At 33.9% G+C, this 24850-nt stretch overlaps 2 protein-coding genes and 1 long non-coding RNA gene across 3 annotated transcripts; 1 reads left to right on the top strand and 2 right to left on the bottom strand.

Annotated features, from left to right (window-relative positions):
• Nucleotides 1–3608: 3608 nt before the first annotated feature.
• On the bottom strand, nucleotides 3609–24678 carry LOC120175851. The gene is made up of 3 exons (XR_005521280.1): nucleotides 24667–24678; nucleotides 24589–24593; nucleotides 3609–3766 (listed from the first exon to the last, which is right to left on the bottom strand). It is a non-coding gene; the product is annotated as an uncharacterized LOC120175851 (long non-coding RNA).
• Nucleotides 6804–9851, top strand: LOC120175850 (beta-fructofuranosidase, insoluble isoenzyme CWINV1-like). The gene is made up of 7 exons (XM_039182410.1): nucleotides 6804–7026; nucleotides 7154–7162; nucleotides 7249–8111; nucleotides 8183–8341; nucleotides 8493–8731; nucleotides 8807–8897; nucleotides 9658–9851. The coding sequence occupies exons 1-7, from the start codon at nucleotides 6852–6854 to the stop codon at nucleotides 9835–9837; spliced, it is 1716 nt and encodes a 571-aa protein (XP_039038341.1). The 5' UTR covers nucleotides 6804–6851; the 3' UTR covers nucleotides 9838–9851.
• On the bottom strand, nucleotides 17386–21014 carry LOC120175849 (phospholipase D alpha 4-like). The gene is made up of 4 exons (XM_039182408.1): nucleotides 20877–21014; nucleotides 19744–20295; nucleotides 18095–19307; nucleotides 17386–17901 (listed from the first exon to the last, which is right to left on the bottom strand). Exons 1-4 carry the CDS (start codon nucleotides 20961–20963, stop codon nucleotides 17459–17461), a joined length of 2295 nt encoding a protein of 764 aa, XP_039038339.1. The 5' UTR covers nucleotides 20964–21014; the 3' UTR covers nucleotides 17386–17458.
• Nucleotides 24679–24850: the final 172 nt, after the last annotated feature.

Here is a 24850-nt window from a genome sequence, read left to right as displayed (position 1 = left end):
AACATATATATATACCCCCATCCCAACACATCATAATGTGTAGGTGCCCCAGAACCATACACCCAACCCAACATATCATATAAGGCCCTGAGCACAAAGCCGAGGAACCTGCGAAACTTCTTCATTCAACAATACCCCCCAATTAAAACATTTTCCGTCTGTAAACGGATATATCTAAAATCAAAACATAAATCAGGTCAAGTATCATATCAGAAATCAGGTCAAGTAACAGATCAGAATCCAAGTCAAGTATCATATCAGAATCCATGTCAGATATCATATCAGAATCCATGTTAAGTATCAGATCAGAATTCAAATCGAAAATCAGATAAAATATTCATGTGAGTAGGGAACACACCAGAGTTTACAGGTATTATTTAGAGGTACTGTATCAGGCAGAGAAACACAGTTCTTCAGTATATCGATAGAATATTGGAATTTAGAATCACTATTGGAAGAGTTCATTAACTGACAGAATCATCAGTTATTCAGAATGTGAATTCTCAGGATATTATCTTATTCGGACAGTTTTCAGAAGTTTTACGTAATCATAAGGGTATTCAGAATCCTATACATCCATGTCAATTAATCAGATAATCGAACAACTTGAGAACAAAGATTCAGAACCTTAACAATCTATGTCGACTGGTCAATTCATTTTACTTCTAAGGTATTTACTTTTTAATACCACAAATTCTTATCCGTAGACCATTTTCGGAATCATCGCTGAATAAATCTTCCAATGTCTTTATTTCATTTCCACGTTTCCACAATATCATGGAATGCTGACGTACTTGATTAATTTCTTCATAACCCATTGTAATTGTACACTACGTAAACTCATCAGAGTTTCCAGACTTATCCAAATCACTTATTAAATCCTCAGTCATTGAGGTTACCTAGTTCATTTAGCAGTCATATCCATTCCAGTTACTTCAGGATTTTCCAGAGTAATTCAAACGTTCCTGAATTTCAGATACATGTTGTACTTCCATTCCATTCAATTTGGTCTTCGTGGTTGATTTGTCGAACAAACGTCCAATTCTTAGTACTGAATACGATCTAGAGTTGAGCTGAGCTGAATACTTCCAAAATTTATCATTGAGCCAAACTTGAGAAGACGAATACATGTTCTAGTAATATCTATTCCATTCAGGTATTGACATAGCTTTAGGGTTGATCTACTCACTTAAACTATTTTCCATTACCTTTAAAGGTAGTCCAATACCTATGCTTACTTGGATTCCTTAATTAATCCAAGACATTTACTTAATATAGGCCATAAGGGTATTTTGGTAATTTTGGTATTCATTTTTATTCTATTTATTTCAGAGCTCGAAGATATCCAATCATTCTTGAGCTTGGTGGTATTCTTGGGTCATTTCCATTACAGGGGTATTTTGGTCATTTTATAGATCTACGGTATTTTAATCTTTTCCTGCCATCCGGTCTTATTATTTAATTCAATCTTATCATTTACTTCAGTCCTTTCGAATAATTCTGACAGCAAAATACCCCCGTTAAATTATTCTTTAAGTATTTACTCATTATTCGAATATTTACGGGTCAAGTGTCTTCTCAGATTTTACAAACGAAATATCAGGAATTTTCCTGCACTAAGTCAGGATCTTAAAAATTAAATCCGTACTTAATCGAGTTAAGTACGAATCCCCTAAGTATTTTCTCATTCAGAGTCAACTCAAACTATTCTATCTCTTAAGGGAATTTCTGTAATTTCTTAACCATATAATTTCAATATTAGCTCTTAACGAAAATAATATAATTTAGAGATCCAATGATTAATTGCTTTCTTGAATACTCTCTGATCTTGAAACGGTTCTCTTAACAAACTTCTAGTATCCTTCACAAACTCTCATAGGATTAAAACCGGTTATCCATAATTTCCAAATAAAACTAACATTTCTTATACACATCAATATTTTTATCAGATTAATATGTTTGTAAAATCCTTTTATCTAACTTCTATATTCAAATCTTGTCTTTTTATAACATAAGGGTATTTTTGTACTTTTACCCTACCGGAGTATTCTCATAATTTCTCATCCAAGTACCTTTAACATATAACCTTTGATGAAATAAATTATAAGTTGCAGATACAGGGATGATTTCTTTATCACTAATCACAAACTTGTAATATAATCTAACAATTCCTCAATCTCTTATATTAGTCATTCGATCCGTAATCAGTTACAGAATTTCTACCACATCATATCAAGTGTATAAATTATTCAACTCCACCAAAGTGACCAACATTATCTTGTTCATGCATTTATCAATATAAACATGTTCCATAAAGCATAAAGAGGTAGTAAAGTATTATCTCGATTTTCGTGCAATACTGATCAACCATAAAAAATTCCATTCGAACGCCTTTGATCTTCAATTCAACTTCCAATAATTCCTCAGATACATATCAACATAAATTATATCAGAAACAGAGCTTAATTGCGATAAACGGATCGAATCGGGTGATAAATCAGTGAAAGATAGCTTATTGGGTTCGAATTTGGCGAAACGGACTTCGAATTCGGATTCAGGACGTCGAAAGTATAAAATATGACTTTTCGAAAATTTGGAATTTTCGGTCAAAATCAAGGTCAATGGGTTTGATCGGCAATTTCAAGGCCTTCGGGTTCGAATTTCGAGAAATGAACTGCAGAATCGGATTTGGAACGTCGAAAAATGTCAGGATAGGTATACTCGGTCAAAGTCAAAGGTCGTTTAATGCCCGGTCAAAGACAGTCAAAGTTTTGGTCAATAGTGGTCAACTGTCAACGGGTCAACGGGTCGGGTCGGGTTAACGGGTCGGGTCGGGTCGTGACCGGTCAAATGGGTTACAAAACCGGTCAAACCAGTCATTTTTCCTTCCCCACGTGCAGTGGCGGCGCGTGGTGGAGCGTGAACAGTGCTAAATTCCCAGAAAAATTTCTAAAAATTATTTTGAGCGATTTCGAGATACTTACAAAGCTTGGTTCAAATTTTTGAACGGCGGAGAGCTCGATTTCAACAAATAGGAAACTTTGACCGCTTCACCTCCACACGCGTCGCCGCCGCCGGAGAAAAGGGAGGACACTGGTGGACTCGGAACGGCACAAGGAACACGATGGTGCGGGAGGTGTCGTAAACGGATGACCCGATCATCGTGAATCGATGAAAAACCAACTAAAATTGAGTTATTACCGACGATACTTCTGACTGAAATTAACGACGAACGACGACGATTCACGACGAAAGGTTTGAGGGATTTTGTTCCTCGGTTGACAACGAACACGATGGTGGTTTCGGCTCGTCGATCGGAGGTCGGACGACGAGTAGATCAGAGTTCAAAGTGGGGTTGATGAAAAGGAAAATCTGGAAAAATTTCTCCAGAAAACATACGAGGGATAGATTTATAATTCTCTCCAAAATAAAAATGGGTAAATCATGGGTTTAGCCACTGAATTTCTTACGCTTCTTAAAGCGGTCTGCCAACTTTAAAATTTTGCAATTTAACCCACTGTTTCTTTCAAAATACCAAATTAAATCCACCACTTTATAATTTTTAATTTTTAACCCCTAAATTGGGGTGTTACAGAAACCATTTTTTAACAACAAAGAGCGATTAATCAAGTCCGACAACGGGTTTTACAACAAGCTTTACAAGGAGCTCTAGGAACTCTGGATAGTTCTTTAAACAACGAGTTACATTTACGTACCATTAGCGCTAATATTAGCTTGTTTGGGGCGATGAAAGAAATAACTGATACTTTTTATTGACATTGGAAACACATCACATTATGACAGGGTAACATCTGACAAACTCCCACTTATTTGATGGGATGGTTAAGAGATTATCTCTGGTTAAACTCTTCACAACTTATCATATGAGTAATTTATCAATATGGGAGTGGATGTTCTTATTTGAACATCTTGTTTGGGCTATCGGATTTATGTTCTTAATTTACTGGCGCGGATATTGGCAAGAATTGATTGAAAATTTAGCATGGGCTCATGAAAGCACACCTTTAACTAATTTGATTCGATGGAAAAATAAACTAGCGGTTGAAGGTTAATAAGACTATTATTCCCACAATATTACCAAATTGATGATAAAGATTATGCATTTCTTATTTTCTTCTTCATAAAACGCTTTCTATTTTTAAGCTTAATCACAACCATCATCAATTTTCATTAATTTAATAGTTTTAAATTAATATAAAATTAATATATATATTTTATAATTCAATCCTAATATATATATATATATATAACATTAATACAAACTTAAATAATGAGAATAATATATGCATGTACGTACGTATGACATTGATACATACTTATATAAGTTATCACTTATCATGTATCATGGAACGGAACTATATTAATGTTGAGGGTATTTAGCCTCCCAACCTAGAAATAAATAAATTATATTTAATATATATTTAATTTAAATATTTATGAAATAATTATAAATTATTAATTATTTTAGAAAAATATTTTTTGAAAGAATTAGAATCTTGATTCTATCCATGTATATATTTATCTAATCAGAATTTAACACTTTATCCATAAACAATTAAATTTAAACTACACTTTTGTACAACATAATGTCTATAATTGACATTTTATTTTTTTCAAACTTACTTTTTAACAAAAATTTTAAATAATTAAGTTTAAACTGCACTTTTATATAACACTTTTAAAATTCGTTTTTATAACATTTTTAAAAATCGTTTTTCAAAATCTGAACCAAATTGGCCCTAAATAAAATATTTATTTCGTTGTTTGTATTTTTAATATTAGGATGTTTTATTAAGGATTTATATCGATTTCATTGTAATATTTAAAATTAGATTTTTTTTTTGTTTTCAATACATTTTTAGGATTAAACATAGATAAATATCACAATGATATCAATGACACCGTCAACTTGCCTCGTACAATTAAAGATTTTTAAAGAAACTCACAAAAAGAAAATGAGAAAAGAACTACTTTTAATGGAAACGATTTGAATAATTAATGTATTTAGCGGAAAAGAAACTCAAAAAACATTTAATTAAAAGTAACGCAATCGTATTTTTTCATATCTCCAGAGCTTTAACCCTCAACGATACTAGTTCAAGTGGTAAACAGTTTAACATCGTTTAAGTAAAGTTTTGAGTTTAAATTATTGTATATGCAAAAACAATCTTTGAGAAACTCATCTACCAGAACCAAATATATGATATGAGTCGATTCTAATTAATCAGGACAAGATATAAAGCCGAAAGGAAGAAAAAAAACCTTTAACACCAATATGTGGTGTATGGGTATGTAGAAAAATTCAGTGGATTTGTTCGATGTTATTAATCACGTGTAATAACCACGGGCACCAAGGCAAGTAGTATTTGATTTTATACATAATCACGGGAAAACAATTAGCCTTATCCGATAGAATTTTATCCAAAGTTTCACATTACTGGGATTCAATCATCATCTTTATTCAAGTTGTTTCCATTAATTAAATAAATTTACACATTTTATTTCGAAACAAAAAGATAAAAGGGATATAAATTTATATAGAAAACGCTTAATAAATTACTCGTACTTTTTATTTTTATTTTTTATTTGCTATGTTAAATATAAGAGTATAAAAAATTTGATGTTTGTTTATTAAACAAACGGGATCAAAGAATATGGATAAAAATTTATGTTTGTTTATTAAACGGAGGAGATTAAAGATTTGTTCGGTTTATTTATATTTATATTTATTTCATGTATAATATGGTTATTAATATTTAATTATTTCATTAATAAAATATAATTGTATTGAATTATTATTAGTTTGTTTATTGTTCATAGATATATTTTTAACTTTTTTCCAACATATTTAGTTATATATATACTTATGGATATGTTCATTCAATATTCGTGAAAATTAAACAATGGCCACACATGTAATAATGTAAGCAAAATAAAAACTAATGTAAAACATTCATAAATAAAGAATATCGAGATTTAACGTGAAAAAACATTTTATGGAACGAATATGGGAAAAAGTGAGAAAAATTTACCATGTCGAAAAAATACAAGAAATATGATTTAGGGTTTAATCAACTTACTTTTAAACCTTAGTCCCTAACATCTATTTACAGAGATAAATTTCGTGTTTACATAGGAAGTGTAAGATATGACTCATAAATATATCGGTAAAGAGGACAGGGGATGGAGAGGAGTGATCGAAGGGCATCGAGGACGTAAGCACATTGCCGAACCTCGTTAAAATTCTTGTGTTCTTTCGTTTACTTTGCCCGATTCTTCAACAGGAAGTTTTCACAGAAAGAAATAGTATCAAATCGAGTTTCTAACACTTCTATCTTCACCAGCGAGCAAAGAGATAAATTTCTTCTTAATTATCTCAGATACGATAAAAGAAAATATAAGCCACGCAACCTTAACAACAGGTGATTTTTAAATATACAAACACAAGTAAAAAATTCTTAATGAAAAAGAATATAAACTAATTGTTTAGACTAAATTACGTGTTAGTCAATTTGATAACGTGTTTGATTAATCAAAACAGGGTTTTCATTCTTTTACTCAGAACTTTGAAAATTAAACTCATAAAAGTCAACAGATGAAACTGTGAGAATGAGAAAATTAAAAGGAAATTAATTTCCACAAAAGTATAGACTAACATCCAACCTTTGAATTTTCTTTCCTTTTCCTTTTGATTTTCTTTTTTCTTATTTTTTTAATTTTTAAATATGAGTTCATGATCCATGGGCAGCCAAATTATGCACTCTCCTTGTATAAATACACCTTGATAGTATAAGCCTGCAGTTCTCATCTGATCTCCATTTCTGCAAAACATGGCAAATTCTTGTATTTCTGGGTTGTTTTTGTTCTTTGCTCTCTTGGCCAGCCATGGAATTGTGGAACTTGAAGCTTCCCACCATGTTTATAGGAACCTTGAAACAGTTCAATCTGCAAATCAACATTACAGAACCAGCTATCATTTTCAACCTCCCAAAAACTGGATAAATGGTATATTTCACCTCAAACTCTCTCTGAATTCCATCTTCTTTTCATCTGTTTTGCTGAATGTCTAACTATTTCTGTTCTGCTTCCTTGTTTTGTTGAATTTGCAAATGGATATGGCTTGATGAAACAGATCCTAATGGTTAGTGCCTTTTGGATTCTAAAACCCTGAGTTTGATGCTTATTTTAGATGGCAAAAGTGGCTGAATTTACTGCTGATTTTTGCAGGGGTTATGGTTTACAAGGGACTTTATCATCTTTTTTACCAATACAATCCAAAAGGTGCAGTGTGGGGCAACATTGTGTGGGCTCATTCCACATCAAAAGATCTTGTGAATTGGACCCCTCATGAATCAGCTATCTTCCCTTCCCAGCCAGGTGACATTAATGGCTGCTGGTCTGGTTCTGCCACCATCCTCCCTGGTGGCAAACCAGCCATGCTTTACACCGGCATCGACCCGGAAAACAACCAAGTCCAGAATCTCGCCGTGCCGCGGAATTTATCCGATCCGTTCCTCCGACAATGGGTGAAGTCGCCCAAGAACCCTTTGGTGCAACCAAATGCACAGAACAAGATCAACGCCAGCTCGTTTAGAGATCCCACAACTGCTTGGCTAGGCCCTGATAAGAAGTGGAGGGTACTCATAGGAAGCAAGGTCCATCGCCAGGGCATGGCTATCCTTTTCAAGAGCAAAGATTTTGTGAATTGGGTTCAAGCCCCTGCCCCTTTGCATTCGGCTCAAGACACTGGGATGTGGGAATGCCCTGACTTTTACCCTGTTCCACTCCGTGGCCAAAATGGCGTCGACACCTCTGTTAATGTTCCGTCCGTCAAGCACGTTCTTAAAGTCAGCTTGGACGATACGAAGCACGATTTGTACACGATCGGGTCGTATGACAGTTCGAGGGATGTCTATGTACCGGACAAGGGATCGGTCGAGAATGATTCGGGGTTGAGATATGATTATGGAAAATATTACGCTTCCAAGACATTCCTAGACAGTATCAAAGACAGGAGAATATTATGTGGTTGGTTGAATGAATCATCGAGCGTCGCTGATGATATCAAGAAAGGATGGGCTGGAGTTCATGTAAGCTTCGTCCTTTATTTTGGTTTTTCATTGTTTGTTTCTTAACAGCTAAACAGCATGTGATTTTGCAGGCAATTCCTAGGCAAGTTTGGCTGGACAAATCTGGAAAACAATTGATACAATGGCCGGTTGTGGAAATAGAGATGCTACGTGCTAATCACGTAAGCTTGCCTACCAAATTGCTCAAGGGAGGATCGGTTGTTGAAGTTTCTGGTGTTACTGCTTCACAGGTGAGTTGCTGGTTTCATCGGTGCTTAGGGTTGTTAAGAACCCGAGTTGAGTCCATTCAATTCGAGTGTCGACTAAACTTTAACCAAATCGAACTCGAATAACTTACTCTCTGTCTCGCTAATAAACTCTGTTTGAATTCATCTTACACAGGCAGATGTAGACATTTCATTTGAGATACCTAACATTGACAAAGCTGAAGCGGTGAACCCAAGCTGGACCAACCCTCAGGTCCTATGCAGCCAACAGGGTGCGTCGGTCAAAGGCGGTGTGGGTCCATTTGGGCTGCTGGTTTTAGCATCAAAGGGCTTAAGTGAGAACACTGCAGTGTTTTTCAGAATATTCAAAGGTCAAAACAAATACGTGGTGCTAATGTGCAGTGACCAAAGCAGGTAACAATTTTCAAACCTTTTCAATTTGTTCCATGATTACAAAGGCTGAACTCGCTTGTTTTCTTGTGTCCACAGATCATCCCTAAACCAAAACAACGACAAGACTACATATGGGGCTTTCCTGGATGTGGACCCTCGTCATCAAAGCCTGTCATTGAGGACTTTGGTGAGTTTCTTTGGATATTTATACCATTAATGATTGGTTTACTTTCTAAGTTTCCATGACAAACAACTAGGCAAGTACTCGAACCTAAATCAAGATTTCCTACACACTTTGTACTTTATCCGATTACCTGAACTCTTCCACAAACAAGGCCCACTCTCATCAAGTGAAAATTTTAAGAAGCTGTTGTTGAAAATTGGGGATATCAAACTTTCTACATTTGGAAAAGGCATAAGCCCTCAATATTTATTAAAATTATCATTTTGGCTCCTATTCCTTTTTACAAACATTTTGGCTTCTAATGTTTCATTTTAAGGTAAAAGAGCCCATAGCAATGACTAAATAGTTACTTTGATCCTTATTCTTTTTTACTAGGGCATTTTAGTCAATAACGTTTCATTTTAGGATAAAAAGACTCTATTTAAGAGCTCTAATCATTTGATAACTAGCACAAAACAAACGACTTTAGTGGTTAAAGAGATTATTGTTATCCTTAGAGGTATCAGTTCAAGCAAATGGTTGGAAGTCTTTCGAACATATACTACCTTGTAATCACCACACACTAATAAAAAAATGTTTTTTGAATAATGGTTTCCATCTATAGAGGGTATTTTTTGCCTCAATGAAATGTTGGAGTCAAAATGCTTAAAAAAGAATGGGGACTAAACTGATTTTAACCAAACATTAGGGACTTTATTTGACATTATACCTATGGAAAATTCCTCATTCGACACTGTTAACAACGTGTTTTGAAATTTTACAGATAGATCATTCGATAGTGGAGAGCTTTGGTGGAGGTGGCAAAGCTTGCATCTCAGCTAGAGTTTATCCCACACTGGCAATTAACGCCGCCGCCCATATGTACGTTTTCAACAATGGAAGTGAAGCAGTTAAGATTGAAAAGTTGAATGCTTGGAGCATGAAGAAGGCCAAAATCAATTGAAGTTATTACTTTACAAAAAAAAAACATATAGAGGAGCATTATTATGGATTTATTACAGCAATAGAATGGCATAGGGAAACCGATTGTTTGATGTTTCAAATCATTTCTATTATAATTATATACGGTTCATGAATCAATCGGTTCGTGGAGATTGTTAATTTCTAGATAGTTTAATTTATATAAAACTTTGAATTTGGTATGCTCACCGAGTTATAATGGTCGCTTGTAAAGCTGCTATGACTGCAATCATGTGTTAGTGAAGTTTTAAAGGGGGAAAAACACTAATGATATCAATGCTAAATGGCTAAAACTATTCACCTTCAATTAAAAAATTGATACTACATCTTCTAATTTTCATTTTAGATTCTTGAAAAATAAATTATTTTTATTAAAAATTTAGAATTATATATATATATTTATATTAAAATATATATAATTTAAAATATTGTTTTAGAATTTTATAAAAAACTTTTCAAAATTTTAATTATTTATTTAAAAAAAATCAACCTAGCAATTGTTGTTCCTTAGTAAATTTAAGACAAAAAAGACATCAGAGGTCCATGTATTTTTGAAAAATGATCAATGTGACTCGTATTATTTTTTCTCTCAATGTGACCCTCCAACTTAGAAAATAAACCCAATGTGATCATTTGACAAATGTTTTTTCGTCGTTAACCGTTACAGTGCTGATGTGGCGGTTCACGATGCTGATGTGCAATCCACGGTGATGACATGACAATCCAAAATGACATATTAATGTGGCGGATGACATGACAGATTGACTAAATTGGTAAATCAAACATGGCAGATGGACTGCCATGTCAACACTGTGGACTGTCACATTAGCACTGTAAGCTGACACGTCAGTATTGTAATGGTCAACGACGAAAAACATTGGTCAAATAGCCACAATTGAGTTTGTTTTTTGAGTTGGGAAAGTCGCATTGAGAGAAAATAATACAAGGATCATATTGATTTTTTTTCAAAAAGTACATAAACCTCTAATGTCTTTTTGCCTAAATTTAATTATCATTGGTCTATTTAACATGGCCTTGACCTCCCCTTGGATGGTCATGTTTAAACACTGACGGAGCAGTGACAGCTATCGATGAACGAGGAATGATTGGTGGAGTGATTCGGAACTCCAATGGTGATCAGATTACATGTTTTACAAAGAATGTAGGGACAACATCGACCCTATAAGCGGAACTTGGGGGCATCTATGAAGATTTACTCATTGCGTCGAGCCTGAGCATTTCAAGGCTATGGATCCAATCTGACTGCAGCCAAGCAGTAAAGCTAGTGAATGACGGTGGAGCACCTGATTGTCATATCTCTTTAGTATGTGCAATTGTGAACTTCTCAGATATCGAACTTGGATGATTAAATGGATTCCAAAAACTGGGAACACAAGATTGCTGATAAGATGGTCAAGCTTACCCTGAGACATCATTTAGACTGCTTAGCGTTAATTCTCCCCAAGACGAACTTACAGACATTCTAACTCTGGAAGCAAACATTGCACCATAAGAAGACCATGCTCTTATGCCTATTGTTCTAGTCTCATTTTCAATTCAAAAAAATAAGACTTATTTGATTGTAAATTTTTATTTAAATATTTATTTGATCTAAAATTTAAAATAAAAATTTACTTATTTTTTAGGGTTACGTACACAAATAGTCTCTCGTTCGTAAGATGATGTTTTGTTAAGTTTATCGACTATGAAAATCTATAAAATGATCCCCAACTATAGGATGATATTTTCTTGAGTCCCTAACTATTAAAAGTTACAAATGGTCGCTCGATTATTCATATGTTCCAAACTCGTCATTTTCCTCTAAAAATTTGACGACCATCTGCGCTGGATGTTAACCAGTTGACTGGGAGAATCATATTTTAACGATGTATATTGACATCGTTGGTTATTTCAAGCACTAGCTCAACGACATAATGTAAACGAATAATTGATCCATTAATATAGCTCAAACAATTCTAGAATAAGATTTTTATCATATCTCGGTCAACATATTTTAATGAAAAAGAACAAGTATAAAACATATGAATAATAAAATGATCATTTTTGTAAATTTTAATAGTCGAAGAGTCAACAAAACGACGCTCAATAATTAGTATACCATTTTGTAACTTTTAATAGTTGATGGACTCATTAAAACACCACCCTATAGTTTAATATTTAAGCAAAAAATAAAAGTCAAACTCAAAAATATAAATAGTAAAGAGTGGTATAGAAATTATAATTTTCTTTGCGTTTTAATTGATCATTTATGTATATTTTTGGGTAAATTATACGTGTAATATCTAAATTATCAATTTTAGTCCATTTTAGTACCTATACTTTTATTTTTCTTTCTAAATCATACATATAGTTTAATTTTTGTTTCATTTTAATACACTTGTTCAAAATTTAACATTAAGTTTTGAAAAAATTGAAAGTTTAGTTACTAAAACGGATTAAAACTAAAGTTTAGGTACTAAATGCATTAAATTTTTAACAGTAGATACTAAAATGAAACAAAAACTAAATAATAGGTATGATTTTGAAAGAAAAAAAAGTTTAGATACTAAGACAGACCAAACTAATATTTTAAATACTAATTCAGTTTAGATATTAAAATAGATCAAAATTGATAGTTTAAATACGGTAGACACACGTTTTCATATGGATAAATATTTCATATTTTTTTATTATATTATATATATAGCTTAAAGGTAAATTATTATATTATAATAGTATATAATATATTATATAGTTCTGAAAATAGTATTTTAATATATAATTTTGAAAATATTATATTATATTATTATTTTATTTTATTTTTTATTTATTATTATTATTATCACTAATTCAATTTATTTTATTCAGGTCCATTTCATAGTCAAGATCTAGATCCTATTAAGGTTTTAAATCAAGGTCCACAGCAAACGGTCCAGCAGTATGACATAGGACAGAAGCCCAAGTGCACAAGCCCATACGCTGACCTAGGAACGAATAGGGTTTCTAATGTATGTGTAACACCCTCAGATCGATGCGGGTAATCCGATCTGAAGTCTCACATTATGTTCACCGGAGCGGCACACAGTAAAAATCCAGAAAAAATTTAAAATTTTTGTTAATCCATTTAAAATCGTAAAATAATTTATAGATAAAATACAAGTTCAGAAAATCATTTATATATTAAAATAAAATCCTTCAATATCGAGTAGTAAAACAAATTTCAAACTCGAATATAAAAACATAATACAACACATGCCCCTCCCTAAATACATACACCATACTCCGCAAGCAATACCGATGGAACTCCTTTACTGATGTCGGTAAAAGCACAGGATTAAACTCTTTAATCTGAAATGGTAAGTAATAGAGTGAGCTTTGGAAAGCTCAGGAATACAAAACTACCAGATGAATGTAATAGGCCATCAGGTATAAGGTAAAGATAATTTCCTTAGCTGAACAATCATCATCAGATTCTAACGGTGAATTCAGATTTCATTAGCTAAGTCTTTAATTACAAACATGAATTTATGGTCTGAAGGAAGTATTCAAAGAGAGACAGATTCAAAAGATTAAATTGGGGAGTCCAGTGTGTTCCAACAAAACAGAGAAATATGTATAGATCCTTTAAAAACATTAGTAGTTTAAAACATGGTTTAAAACCACAATAATACCCTCCAACCGAATACCGATATGCAATTCCCCATAATTGCATCCATAAGTACTTACCCTAGGCCCATTGGGCATAGGTGCCAACCTATGGGACCACCTTGGGTCCATAAGGTCTTACCCTAACCGAAGTGTAGGTGTCAACCTGAGGGGTATGCCCTCAAGCCCAAAAGGACTTACCTAATGCACATAGCAGAGGAGCCACCCTAAGGGAGTACCTTAGGATCCATAAGGTCTTACCACTAGGCTCATTGGGCCCAAAAGCCCACTCAAGGGTCGCCTTAGGTCTATAAGGAATTACTAGTTGATCAGTGTTGAACCTATATAAGGAATTATCAGCTTGATCAGAACTGAACCTGCAATATGGAATTATCAGCTTATCGGTGCTCAACCTATATAAAGAATTACCAACTTGATCAGAACTGAACCTGCAATATGGAATTACCAGCTGATCGGTGTTGAACCTTTATAAGGAATTACTAGCTTGATCAGAACTGAACCTACAGAGACTTCAGACCAGATCCCATAGTACCCCGAAGAAAAACATTTTTCAGACAGTATCCAGTGGTAGCAGGAAATTAGAGTTCAGACATATTTATTTATCAGTAAAAACAGTCACCAGAGAACACATATCATGTAGCCATAGTTCATAAACAATAAATCAATACTTTAGTAAATCCTTAATTTCGAAAAATCACATTCTAAAATAGGTAAAACAATTATATGGCACATAAGGAACACACTAGAGGATCCATATATTTTTTGGAGGTACTTAGCAATCAGAAAGGTACTCAAAATCTTTTACATCAGAGTTACTTGAGATTTCAAATATGACAGGAGTGATTCTATTATTTGGGCAATCAGAGGCATTTTAAACATTTTGGTTTCACAAAGAATTATTAGCAATTTCACAAAATATAAGTAAAACAACAATTTATAGAATTTAGGATTTCGAGTCAAATTAAACTAACCCATCACAACATTGTGATACTTGCCAATCATTCAGATCGAGGTACTTCATTATTACATATGGATTTAAGTATCTATCTGTTAAAGAAGATGTGTAAAATCAAAGAGTTCAAATAGTGTACATTGGCACCCATGATATTATTGCAGATCCATTGACTAAAGGACTAACTCCTAAGACATTTATTGGCCATGTTAGTGAAATGGGAGTAGTCGCAAAGTCCTTGTATAGCGGATGATTAGTTATACATGTATGAATATGTCTTGCACATTTATGTTTGTTTGATACTCTAGATATCGATGTTTGTTTGGATTTTGCTTATCTATTAATCATATTTCAATTATGCATATTTTGTTATGATTATAGATGTTGGATCTTATTTTAAGACATTGTCAAATAAGATATTTTCGAGTGTCTACCTTATTAAATTGTGTCTGTTTGAATTGGATTGACATGTAATACATTGAAGGAATCAGGACGTTTGCCAGGCCCGCGATTGCCATGATTCAGTCGATTTAGTTCTTACGAAGTTGTGGCTTTTATATTACATTATTTAAGTGAGCTCAAATTATATATACTTGTTATATATGAATCAAGTGGGAAAATGTTAAAAATTTTGATTTCTAATACTGATTCATATAATTTAAGTAATTGATAATTGTTGTTGTTGTACACACGGTGATGATTAGTGTAGTATTGAGGAGGCAATTATCGGGTGTAAATCCCTTCGTCTCATACGGTGAAAATATAAGTTTGAGTGGTGTTATGTGTAACTGAAAAGTAGAGAGATCTTTCGGTTATTTTGTGATTTAAAAAACATAGTGTAATCAGTTTTTTAAAATCTCATGTAGCAGCTCTGTTTTGAAAACCGGACCGGACCAGCCGGTTCAACCGGGAACCGTTGCTTAGTCCGGTTCAATCTAAACCGGTTGAACCGCTATTAGTGAACCGGCCAGAACCGCTAAACCGTTTGAACCGAACCGGCTGAAAACCGGAAAAAACTGGGAAAAAACTGGATTTTTGTGTTTTTTTAAAAAAAAAATTAAACCAAACAACGTCGTTTGTTAAACGAACCAAGTCGAACTCGAGTATTGCTGAGCTCGACTCGAACTTGAAAACTTTAAAAGTAAGCTCAACTCAACTCAAACTCACAAGCTAAAAATTATCAAGTTCAACTCAAACTCGAAATATAATATTGAAACTTGAACTCAAAAAAAAAATTAGAAGCTCCATTGAAGCCTAAAATTCGAGCTTGATTGAAGTGAAAGAATAGTTATATAATTTTGTTATGATTTTTTTAACCCCAAATTTATTTTTTAATTATAGTTATACAATTATATTTATTATTTAATATGTTTTACCTTAAATATTATGTTGTAGTTAATTTGAATCATTTTGTTTCACTTGATTTTATGGTTTTTAACTTATATATGTTATGACTTGCTTTGAATATAACTTGTGATATAAAAAATTATTTTTTATTAAATATTTTTGGTATTTTTATTTAATTTTTTAAATAATTATGACGTCGTCCGGTTTTTCCGACCGATCGGACCGGTTCGACCGGTTGAACCAGTGAAACGATAGTATGACCGGTTTGCTAACCGATCCGGTTCTGAAAACCATGCATAGCAGACAGTTTTTTTTCTCAAAGCTATTTCTTTCTCTCTTAAAAAAACAATAACACTCTTTGTTTTGGGTTCTGAATCTGTTATCAAGAATCAAACAAGTCTTGATATCATCACAAGGTTTTGAATGTGTGTTAATTGTTTCTGCACGCAAGATTAATTGATTTTAACATAAGATTCTCTCACATGATTAGGAAACTCTCCATCGATTTAGGAACGACCACCTGAATGTTCCAGAGAACACACCACGCCTGGCACACCCTCCAAGAGACCTCGCAACAGCAGAATAGGTGTATGACGGATTCTAGTTCTTTGTTACACAACGCACAATTATCCGATGATGACCCACCTATACCTCGCTTCCTTAGCTCTGCTGGAACCGGAATGCGACCTTGGACAAGTCTCCAAATGAACGACTCAACTTTAGGTGGAGCCAAACCCGCCCACACCAAACTCCACAACCTGTCCTTATACGGCCCAATGGAAGAGAGGATATTACAATACGATTTCGGGGTATAAAGGCTGGATGAATCCCCAACCCATCTTACGATATCCCTACTTAAATGATTAGAAGATACAGTGATAATCACATTCATAAACGAGCTCCGTTACTCCATTTCCCAATCAAAGAGACGTCTTCTTAGAATTATATTCCATTCCCATCTTACATTGCCAAAATGGCTTACCTTGCCGCTCTTTTTAATAGCCAGAGCAAAAATTCGAGGGAAAACATCTTTCAGGGGGCCTACACAAGTCCAACAGTCCGACCAAAACTCGATGGAATTCCTATCACCCAGTATAAGCCGAATATAACTCATGAATCCCTCTGAAGGCGGCTGTAACGGCCGCGAAATATTCCTCCACCACCAGGAAAAATTCTTACCACTAACGACGCTCGGCATCAAGTTACAATTAATTGTTGACCGTACGTATCTTTATTTAACGGTCTAACTAGAAACTAATCAAGTTAGTCAGTCAACAAAAGTTTTTCATTACATATTTATCGCTTAGGTTAAGTTGAGGCTGGATATGAATAAGAAAAATCTTAAAACTATCATACCTTGATCCAACTTGAATCTAATTCCAATTTGATCCTTAATAAAAAAAAAATTAATTCAATACATAAACACATCTATTCAATACTACGAATATTCATTACCATTATTGCATTAAACAGTCATTACAGCAGTTAAAATTCCTAAAACATAGGAACTTATTACAGCTTCCCTTTCCAAACTCAAGTTGTTTAATTAAAACCCATTTTAAAAATAAATAAATAAAATTATTTTAATGTACATTTGAAGTTAGATGTTCAAATCTAGCGGTATGTACAGTTCCTTATATCAAGTAGTAAATACCGGCGGCAGCACTTTCGATCGTCTTCCCTTCACCGGAGTTTTTGTGTCCGGAAAATTCCCGTCACTGTCGGCAACATCTTCAACCAAACCATCTGCTGTGACTTTAACAGGGTAAGTGACAAGGTGAACTCCTTCCATGTCCACGATTTTTTCATCTGCATAAATTTGCCACATTTTGTCACCTAATGAACGCATTCTGTACACACAATCCAAGCCCTCCGGCTCCAGAAATATGTCCTCGGCAAGTCCGGTGTGCTCGTACCATAGTGACATCCGGTAATCATGGATATCTTTAGGCGACGCTGAATCGATTTCAGGATTTCCCGACGACAGCTGATAGCACCCGATGGCAATCTCGGTGTCTCGACGGCCGTCCATTGATCTTTGGTTTACGTTGGCAGATCCTATTAGAATGTACAAGTCATCCACTGCAAGAACCAGCAACAAACGTAAAAGTTTATATAGGATACGGACATAAAAATTTATATTAAATATGATATAATAACAAACAATGCATCTAACGTTTAATTAAATAATTGTAGAAATGATAAAGGGATAATATTGTCTGTGGATTGATCCATGGTTATAATAATGGGAGAAGTTAAAGGAATGAGATATTACCTATCAGGAGCTTGGAGTGGACGTAAACCATGAACCTCCTATGCTTTTGAGCATTCCAATATTGTGTAGAAGGATGAGGGGACTGTGGGGGAACAAACTCATCCATCCTCTCTCTCTCCCTATTCGCAAGACAAAAGAAGTTCAAGTAATCCCTTGGATGTCCATTCCCACCATTTTCTTTTATGGCTTCACCGATCAATTTATACATCATCTCCATCGTCTGCCTCGTCCAATGCAATATATCCTGCACCGGTTCACTCTCCGGCAACCCTTCCGGCCACATTGGTATCACCACATACACTGCAAACCTCTCTTTCGCTCTGATCTTGCTCGCCACTTTCAGAGCAATCTCTATGGGAATCAAATTCCTACACCCCGAGTTCTTATCTTTGTCCCATAAATGGCATCCCCCGATGAAGTATTGGTTTTCTATGTAAATGAATTGATCCGCTCGTCTTATTGCTTCAACGTAGGCTTCATGGATGCTTTGCTCTGCGGTTAAGTTTCTAGGCAGTTGGTTGGTCGAGACATGGTCGATTGATCGAAAAACTTGTACTTTCCAGTTCCTGTCGTCGTAGTCGTCGGGATTGGTTGCAGCGAAGGGCTGTCGAGTGATGTTTGGTATTGAGTTTATAGGGAGTAATAAAGAAGGATCGCATTGTTTGCTCCATCGTTGGTCGAAATTCGCAAGCACGTCCCAAGCGGCTTCCCCCGTTACACAAGCGTGAGCGTCGTGCCATGGCTCCCTTGGCCCTCCTTTGTGAAGTGTAGCCCCGGGGATGTTGGTTTGATAGAAATCGGAACAATGTGACTCCGAATTGAGCATTCGAAACAACGAGTGTTGTTCCGTGTCGTACCGGCCATCACAGAGATCGATTCCACCAACAAAGCTCGTGATTTCTCGGTCGTTTATCGACAAACCGTGGGCGGCTCTGGTGTCGACTGTTACGGTCTTCTGATGGTGAGCGAAGAGTGTGGGGAACTTATGGTGCAATCTGGGGCATAATTTGCATACGACTTTGGTGTGCTTGAAATACGCAAAAGCGTCCTCATCATGTGCTCGCATTATCCCTTGGTTCTTGATTAATGGTAAGGAAGTTTCATCGTTCCAAAGCATAACCCTCACGGCTACACCTTCTTCAGCTTTTAGTTTCAACAATTCACCCAGCTTTACTCCTCTTGCATGCGGAATATTTGTTTCAGGATCCCGGACCTAATTCGAATTTAAAAAACAAGAAGATAATTATCATTAGAGTCTAAATTCTAAGGCATAATGACAATCTCAATGTTTACACAAATGATCGTTGTGTTCCTTTGAACTATTTTATCTTCCAACATTTTAATTTTTGGTTAAAACAGTCTATATTAAAATAAAACAGTTAGTTGACTAGCGGTCCACATATATTAATGATGTGATATTTTTATATGTTATTAATTGTCAACGTGATGTGTACACATTATCATTTTGGGTGACATGATACGAGCCACATTATCTCTTTAAGTGACGTGACATATACCACGTTAATAATTAAACATATATAAAAATATCATGTCGACAACATATTGACCGTTAATTAATTTACAATTTCAATCTACTAGGAGAAATTTAAATTAAATGTTAAGACTTTAAATTAAATGTTTCGATTTACCAGAACCATGTTTGGGTTGAAAGACCAGCCTGCAATATAAACCAGATGTTTAGAACCCTCAATGGCCTTGTACACATCCTCCCACAGTTTTCTGGGAGAAGAAAACGGAGGCTGAAAAGCTGAGCTATGGTGGGCGTCTTGATAAAGCTTCACATTACAGTTTGGACGTTGAGGAAACGTAGCATTTCTAAGACCCTGCAATCCACCATGCTCGATCACTTTTGCCCATGTCGGTTCAAATTCAGCTGGTTTGAACCACAACATGAACCTCAGTTTCACGTCTGGGCTGGTTTTACCATTCTCCAGCTGCAAAGGAAACAACCCATTGATCAAGCTCGACTCGTTCAGGATTTGCCTCGCCTGGATGCTGTATTTTCCCAACACTGAACACTTTGTTTTCAATGTAATGGTGATGGTTGCATCAGGTGGATGAGCGCAGAGTATTTGGAACGTTTGGTTCCATACACGATCACGTTCGTAGCTCGTCTTGGCTACCATTGTATTCTCTAGCTTTATCGTCACGTAGGTTGCCTTTCCGTTCGCAAGCATGCACTTCAAATAAACAAACAAGCAAACATTATTTTTTAACAGAACTATAGGTGATTACAAGATAATATATATTTAAAACATTTTTTATCCATTAATAATACACATACCTTTTAAACGTAGTTACTTAAATTCAAGAACTCTAATAAAAATAATACTCCCTTTTACCCATAGATTGATGGCATAATGTCAAAATATGTTCATACTAAAATTTTATTTCATGTATTTTATGGAGCATTTTGAATCCAACATTTATTTTAGGGTAAAACACTTTTGATATTCGACTAAATAATTTCTTTAGCCTCTATTCTATTTTCTTTGAGCAATTTGGCCCCAATGTTTCATTTTAGGACAAAATGACCTATATTTTAGAACGTTAATCATTTGTTGACTGAAGATTGTCATTAATGGAGGGGTTTTTTGCCTCAAAATAAAACGTTAAAGCTAAAAATAATCCAAAACAAATAATAGAGGCCAATCAAAATGACTATTTAATCAAATGTTAGGAATATATTTTGACATTATACCTAGATTAATCTCAGTAAACACGATACAACAAAAAACAAACATTGATTTAAAGAACTTACATTGAAAGGAAACGGAGATTTGTATGGGGTAGCATCGAAAATGGAGGCTTCAAGTGTTCCATACAAGAACTTTTGCTTACCCTTCATTGCTAAGAAACCTTCAAATGAATAACAACAATATCAAAGATGAGAATTGATGAGTTTTGTTTTGAAGATGGAATGGAATAAATGTAATGTGGTGTTTGAGTATTTAACGGTGTTGAGGGTGAAGGGTTGACGAAGCAAAAATGGAAACTTGGGTTGGAGAAACTTGTGAAATTGTCCATTACTAATCGTAGATGCAATGCCCAAGTCTTTGACAAGTTTTTCACTTGAAGCTGAAGGTTACTTGATCTCAAATCACACTTTTCCGGCTTCTCCACCATTAAAAAAAGTTTGAAAATTTAATGATTTCTTCTTACATTTAGACGTATCTCAAACAAAGTAGATGATAGATTGCATACAGCTACGAAAGTTTCTGGTAATTTTTCATAGATTTATTTCAGGATTGACTTTATGATAAGATTAAGTTACACAAGTTTACAGATAGACTTATATATATACGTCTCCCACTTAAGTTAGACGTATTTTTTTAAGTTGGTACATAAATAATTTTTACTTTCAAATTGATCATTGAACTTTAATCTTATGTTATCATGTCATCAAAAGTTAAAATCATCAACAAAAATATCAAAGCAATTGATAGAATTAAAGTTCAAGTATCAATTTGGGAGTAAAATTTTCTTAGACACCAAAGTTGAAAAATATGTCTAATGCAGGTATCAACTTGAAAGAAAATTATCTAGATAACAACTTGAAAGAAAAGTATATAGATAACAACTTAAAAGCAAAATTTCTTTAAACACCAACATAGAAAGATATGTCTAGTTCTAATATCAAATGTATATTTAAATAATATCATCCTAATAAAATTACATGTCTTACGTGTAATTAGAGTCGAGACGAAATTCCAATTATTTTTTTTTTATTTCATCTGTTCTGTTAAAGGTTTGCCTAAATTCTATTTTATTTTAAAAAAACATCACTTTTAAGAGAAACATCAAATGGCGTTATCAATTTGATCAATTAATAATGTTATAAAAGTAAAAGATTGAATTATGTCAAGCTAAAATAGATGGATCAAATCACCAATTATAAAGAGATAAGATAGTAGATCCCTTAAATAAGGTCTATGATTCAAATCTTAACATTGTGAATAAAACGAATCCAATTTGGAAGGTCAGTTAAATAATGAGCACATATTATCTAATTTGGATAAATTGATCAAAAGTATACAAATGGTTATAAAAATTAGATGGATCAAATCTAAAAATTGAAGATAGTAGAGGGACTAAACTCAAAATTAGAACAAGAAAAGTAAAGAAAGGAAAGGTACTTTACATTTTCAGGTACTTTACAACATAATTTTCAATGGAAACAAAGCTTCCAATTAGTTTATTTTTCATAAAATAATATGTATGTATGGTATATTGGTTCTGGCCATTTGCCAACATTTTATTTTTAGCAGACCCCAAAACTATTTTACTTGAATGGTTTGCAAAAGAAGGAAATTGTGAGAAAAAGAAACATCATTTTCTTCCTTTTTATTTTAAAATCTTTTCAGACACCACATGTTATGCAAAGAGAATGTCTACCAGCATATTTAGAGTGATTTGATAATTTAGTATAAATCTTAAATTTTAAGAGAAAATAACCTTAGTGACCGAAAATGCCTTATAATATACGATTTTAACCAACTTTTTTTGGATTTGCCAAAATGACCAACAAATTCGCAACACGAACTCTAATTTCGCAACCCAGTTTCCAATTTCGCAACACGAATATGTAAATCGCAACACGAATAAGTAAATCGCAACACGAATTTGTAAATCGCAACAAATATGTCAAATTCGCAACGTGAATCTGTAAATCGCAACGCGAATTTGTAAATCGCAACACAGAAGTCAAATTTGCAACACAAAAGTCAAATTCGCAACGCGGAATTTCAAATTCGCAACTGAATTTCGAATTCGCAATTGAATTTTCGAATTCGCAACACGAATTTAATTTCACAACATGATTTAGTTTTGCAACACAAATGTTTTGGGTATATAACAACGCAGCAGCATCAACTCATAACCTAAATCCCTAAATCGCAACTCATTCCATCTCCATCTATCACTATCTCCAGCGACATCCGTTCCTATATCCAACGACATTGTAGATACTCGATTTATCCGGGGCTAAGTCGGAGCAGACCCGAAGCAGAGTAGTTGGAGGCCCAATCCAATGACCAAGCCCAATCCACGTGAAATCCTAAAAACTAAAAAAAACGGTTATTGGGAGTTAACCAAAGCAAAGTGGAGGTGAGGGTCGGTTCTTAGGCATTAACCATCAGATACAGAGAGAAAAAACACAGACACGGAGGGAGATTATAAAAAAACAGAGGAGATACTTGAGCCGAGAGAGACCATTACGAGAAGAACAAAGATTTTTATTTTTATTTTTTTAAACACAAAAAAGCAACAAAAGAACAGTGCGTGTAAAAGTTTTATTTCCCATATTCAGAGATCAAACGGTGTAAACAACATTCCTTCCCTGTATTCTAAGCACAAGTAGTGAATTTCAACAACAATACTATCACAAGCAGTGAGTTTCGAAAGCTTACTAGCAACTCATAAACATGTTTTCCTTTATTTTATTATCATTATTTATTTCATTTATTTAACTTTGAAATGTTCATTCATGTATGAGTTTTGTAATTCTTCTTTCGAAACCTAGAAAGTAAGAAGAAAAAAGAATCAGAGAATTACTTTAGTTGTGCGACAGTAGTCTCGGTGGGATTCGACTGATAGAGATAGGGACTGGGGCTAGAGTTACAGATCCAATCAGAGATTAAAACAGAAAATATTAAAATAAATTAGAAAAAGGCAGTAAGAATTTGTCCATAGAAATGAAAACCCAAATGAAAATTACCTTTCTTCTTCGTCGATAAGTTTCTTTCTGTCGTTGGGAGACTGTGAACGATAGAGGGCTGCGATGGTTGCTTTATTTCGGTAGAGGTTTTGGTCATTACCGTGGCCGTTGAATATGCTGACAGATGAAGAGAGTTTTGTAATTCTCTGTTTTCTATCGATAAGGAAGGGAGAGAAGTAGAGATGGAGGGTAGAGAGCTTGAGCACGTGATTTACTTAGGCATTTAGGTTCAGTGAGTTTAGCTTAGATATTTTAGTTTAAGATTCATAGTTAGACATTTGGGTTAATTATTTTTTAGTCACTATGGCTTTAGGATATAACCTGTTATTTGGTCCTTATAAGGTTAGCATATTTTTTACTTTAGTCACCTTTAAGAATGCTTTTGAATTTAACCTTTTGTGTTCGTCCTGATTTCGTTATTTTTCCAGTTGTAATTTTAGTTGTAATTTCATTAGATTATTCATGTTTAAATCCCTTATATTTATGTGTGTTTTTATTTAAGTCTCTGGTTTAATTTTTGATTTGTATGTTTAATTTTACATATATTTAAATTTAGTCATTATTTTAACATGTAAATATACATTTTTTTAATTTATAGTTTAACATGTTAAGTTTTTGTTTTTATATTTGAGTCATATTTGTACATAATATGTTAATATGCATAATTTATGATTTTTAATTAAAATATATGTATATAATTTTTTGTATGTCACGTTGCATAATATTTTTAATTTTGTTTAATTAATTTTGGCATGACATCCACTTTTTGCATAATTTGTATGATAGCCTCACGTGCATAACTCGACCTACTACATAATCGGACTAAGGGTAATACCCTTTTAATTTAAAATTATTTCGAGTGGTCTGTCTTAACTAATTAGAGGGCCGTTTTGACGATTTTAAATTAAAAGTGTATCCCGAAAGTGAAACCAAAAAATTGATTTGTCACCTAAAATTTGGGAACGAGAGAAAAGGAAATGTTCGTTTATTTAAATTTATCGAGAAAAGGTTGTTATATC

Source organism: Hibiscus syriacus, unplaced genomic scaffold (assembly GCF_006381635.1).
Source record: "Hibiscus syriacus cultivar Baekdansim isolate YM2019G1 unplaced genomic scaffold, ASM638163v2 tig00112216_pilon, whole genome shotgun sequence".
Classification (NCBI taxonomy): domain Eukaryota; kingdom Viridiplantae; phylum Streptophyta; class Magnoliopsida; order Malvales; family Malvaceae; genus Hibiscus; species Hibiscus syriacus.
The sequence above is the reverse complement of the archived record's forward strand: the minus strand, read 5'-3'. Positions and strand labels throughout refer to the sequence as shown.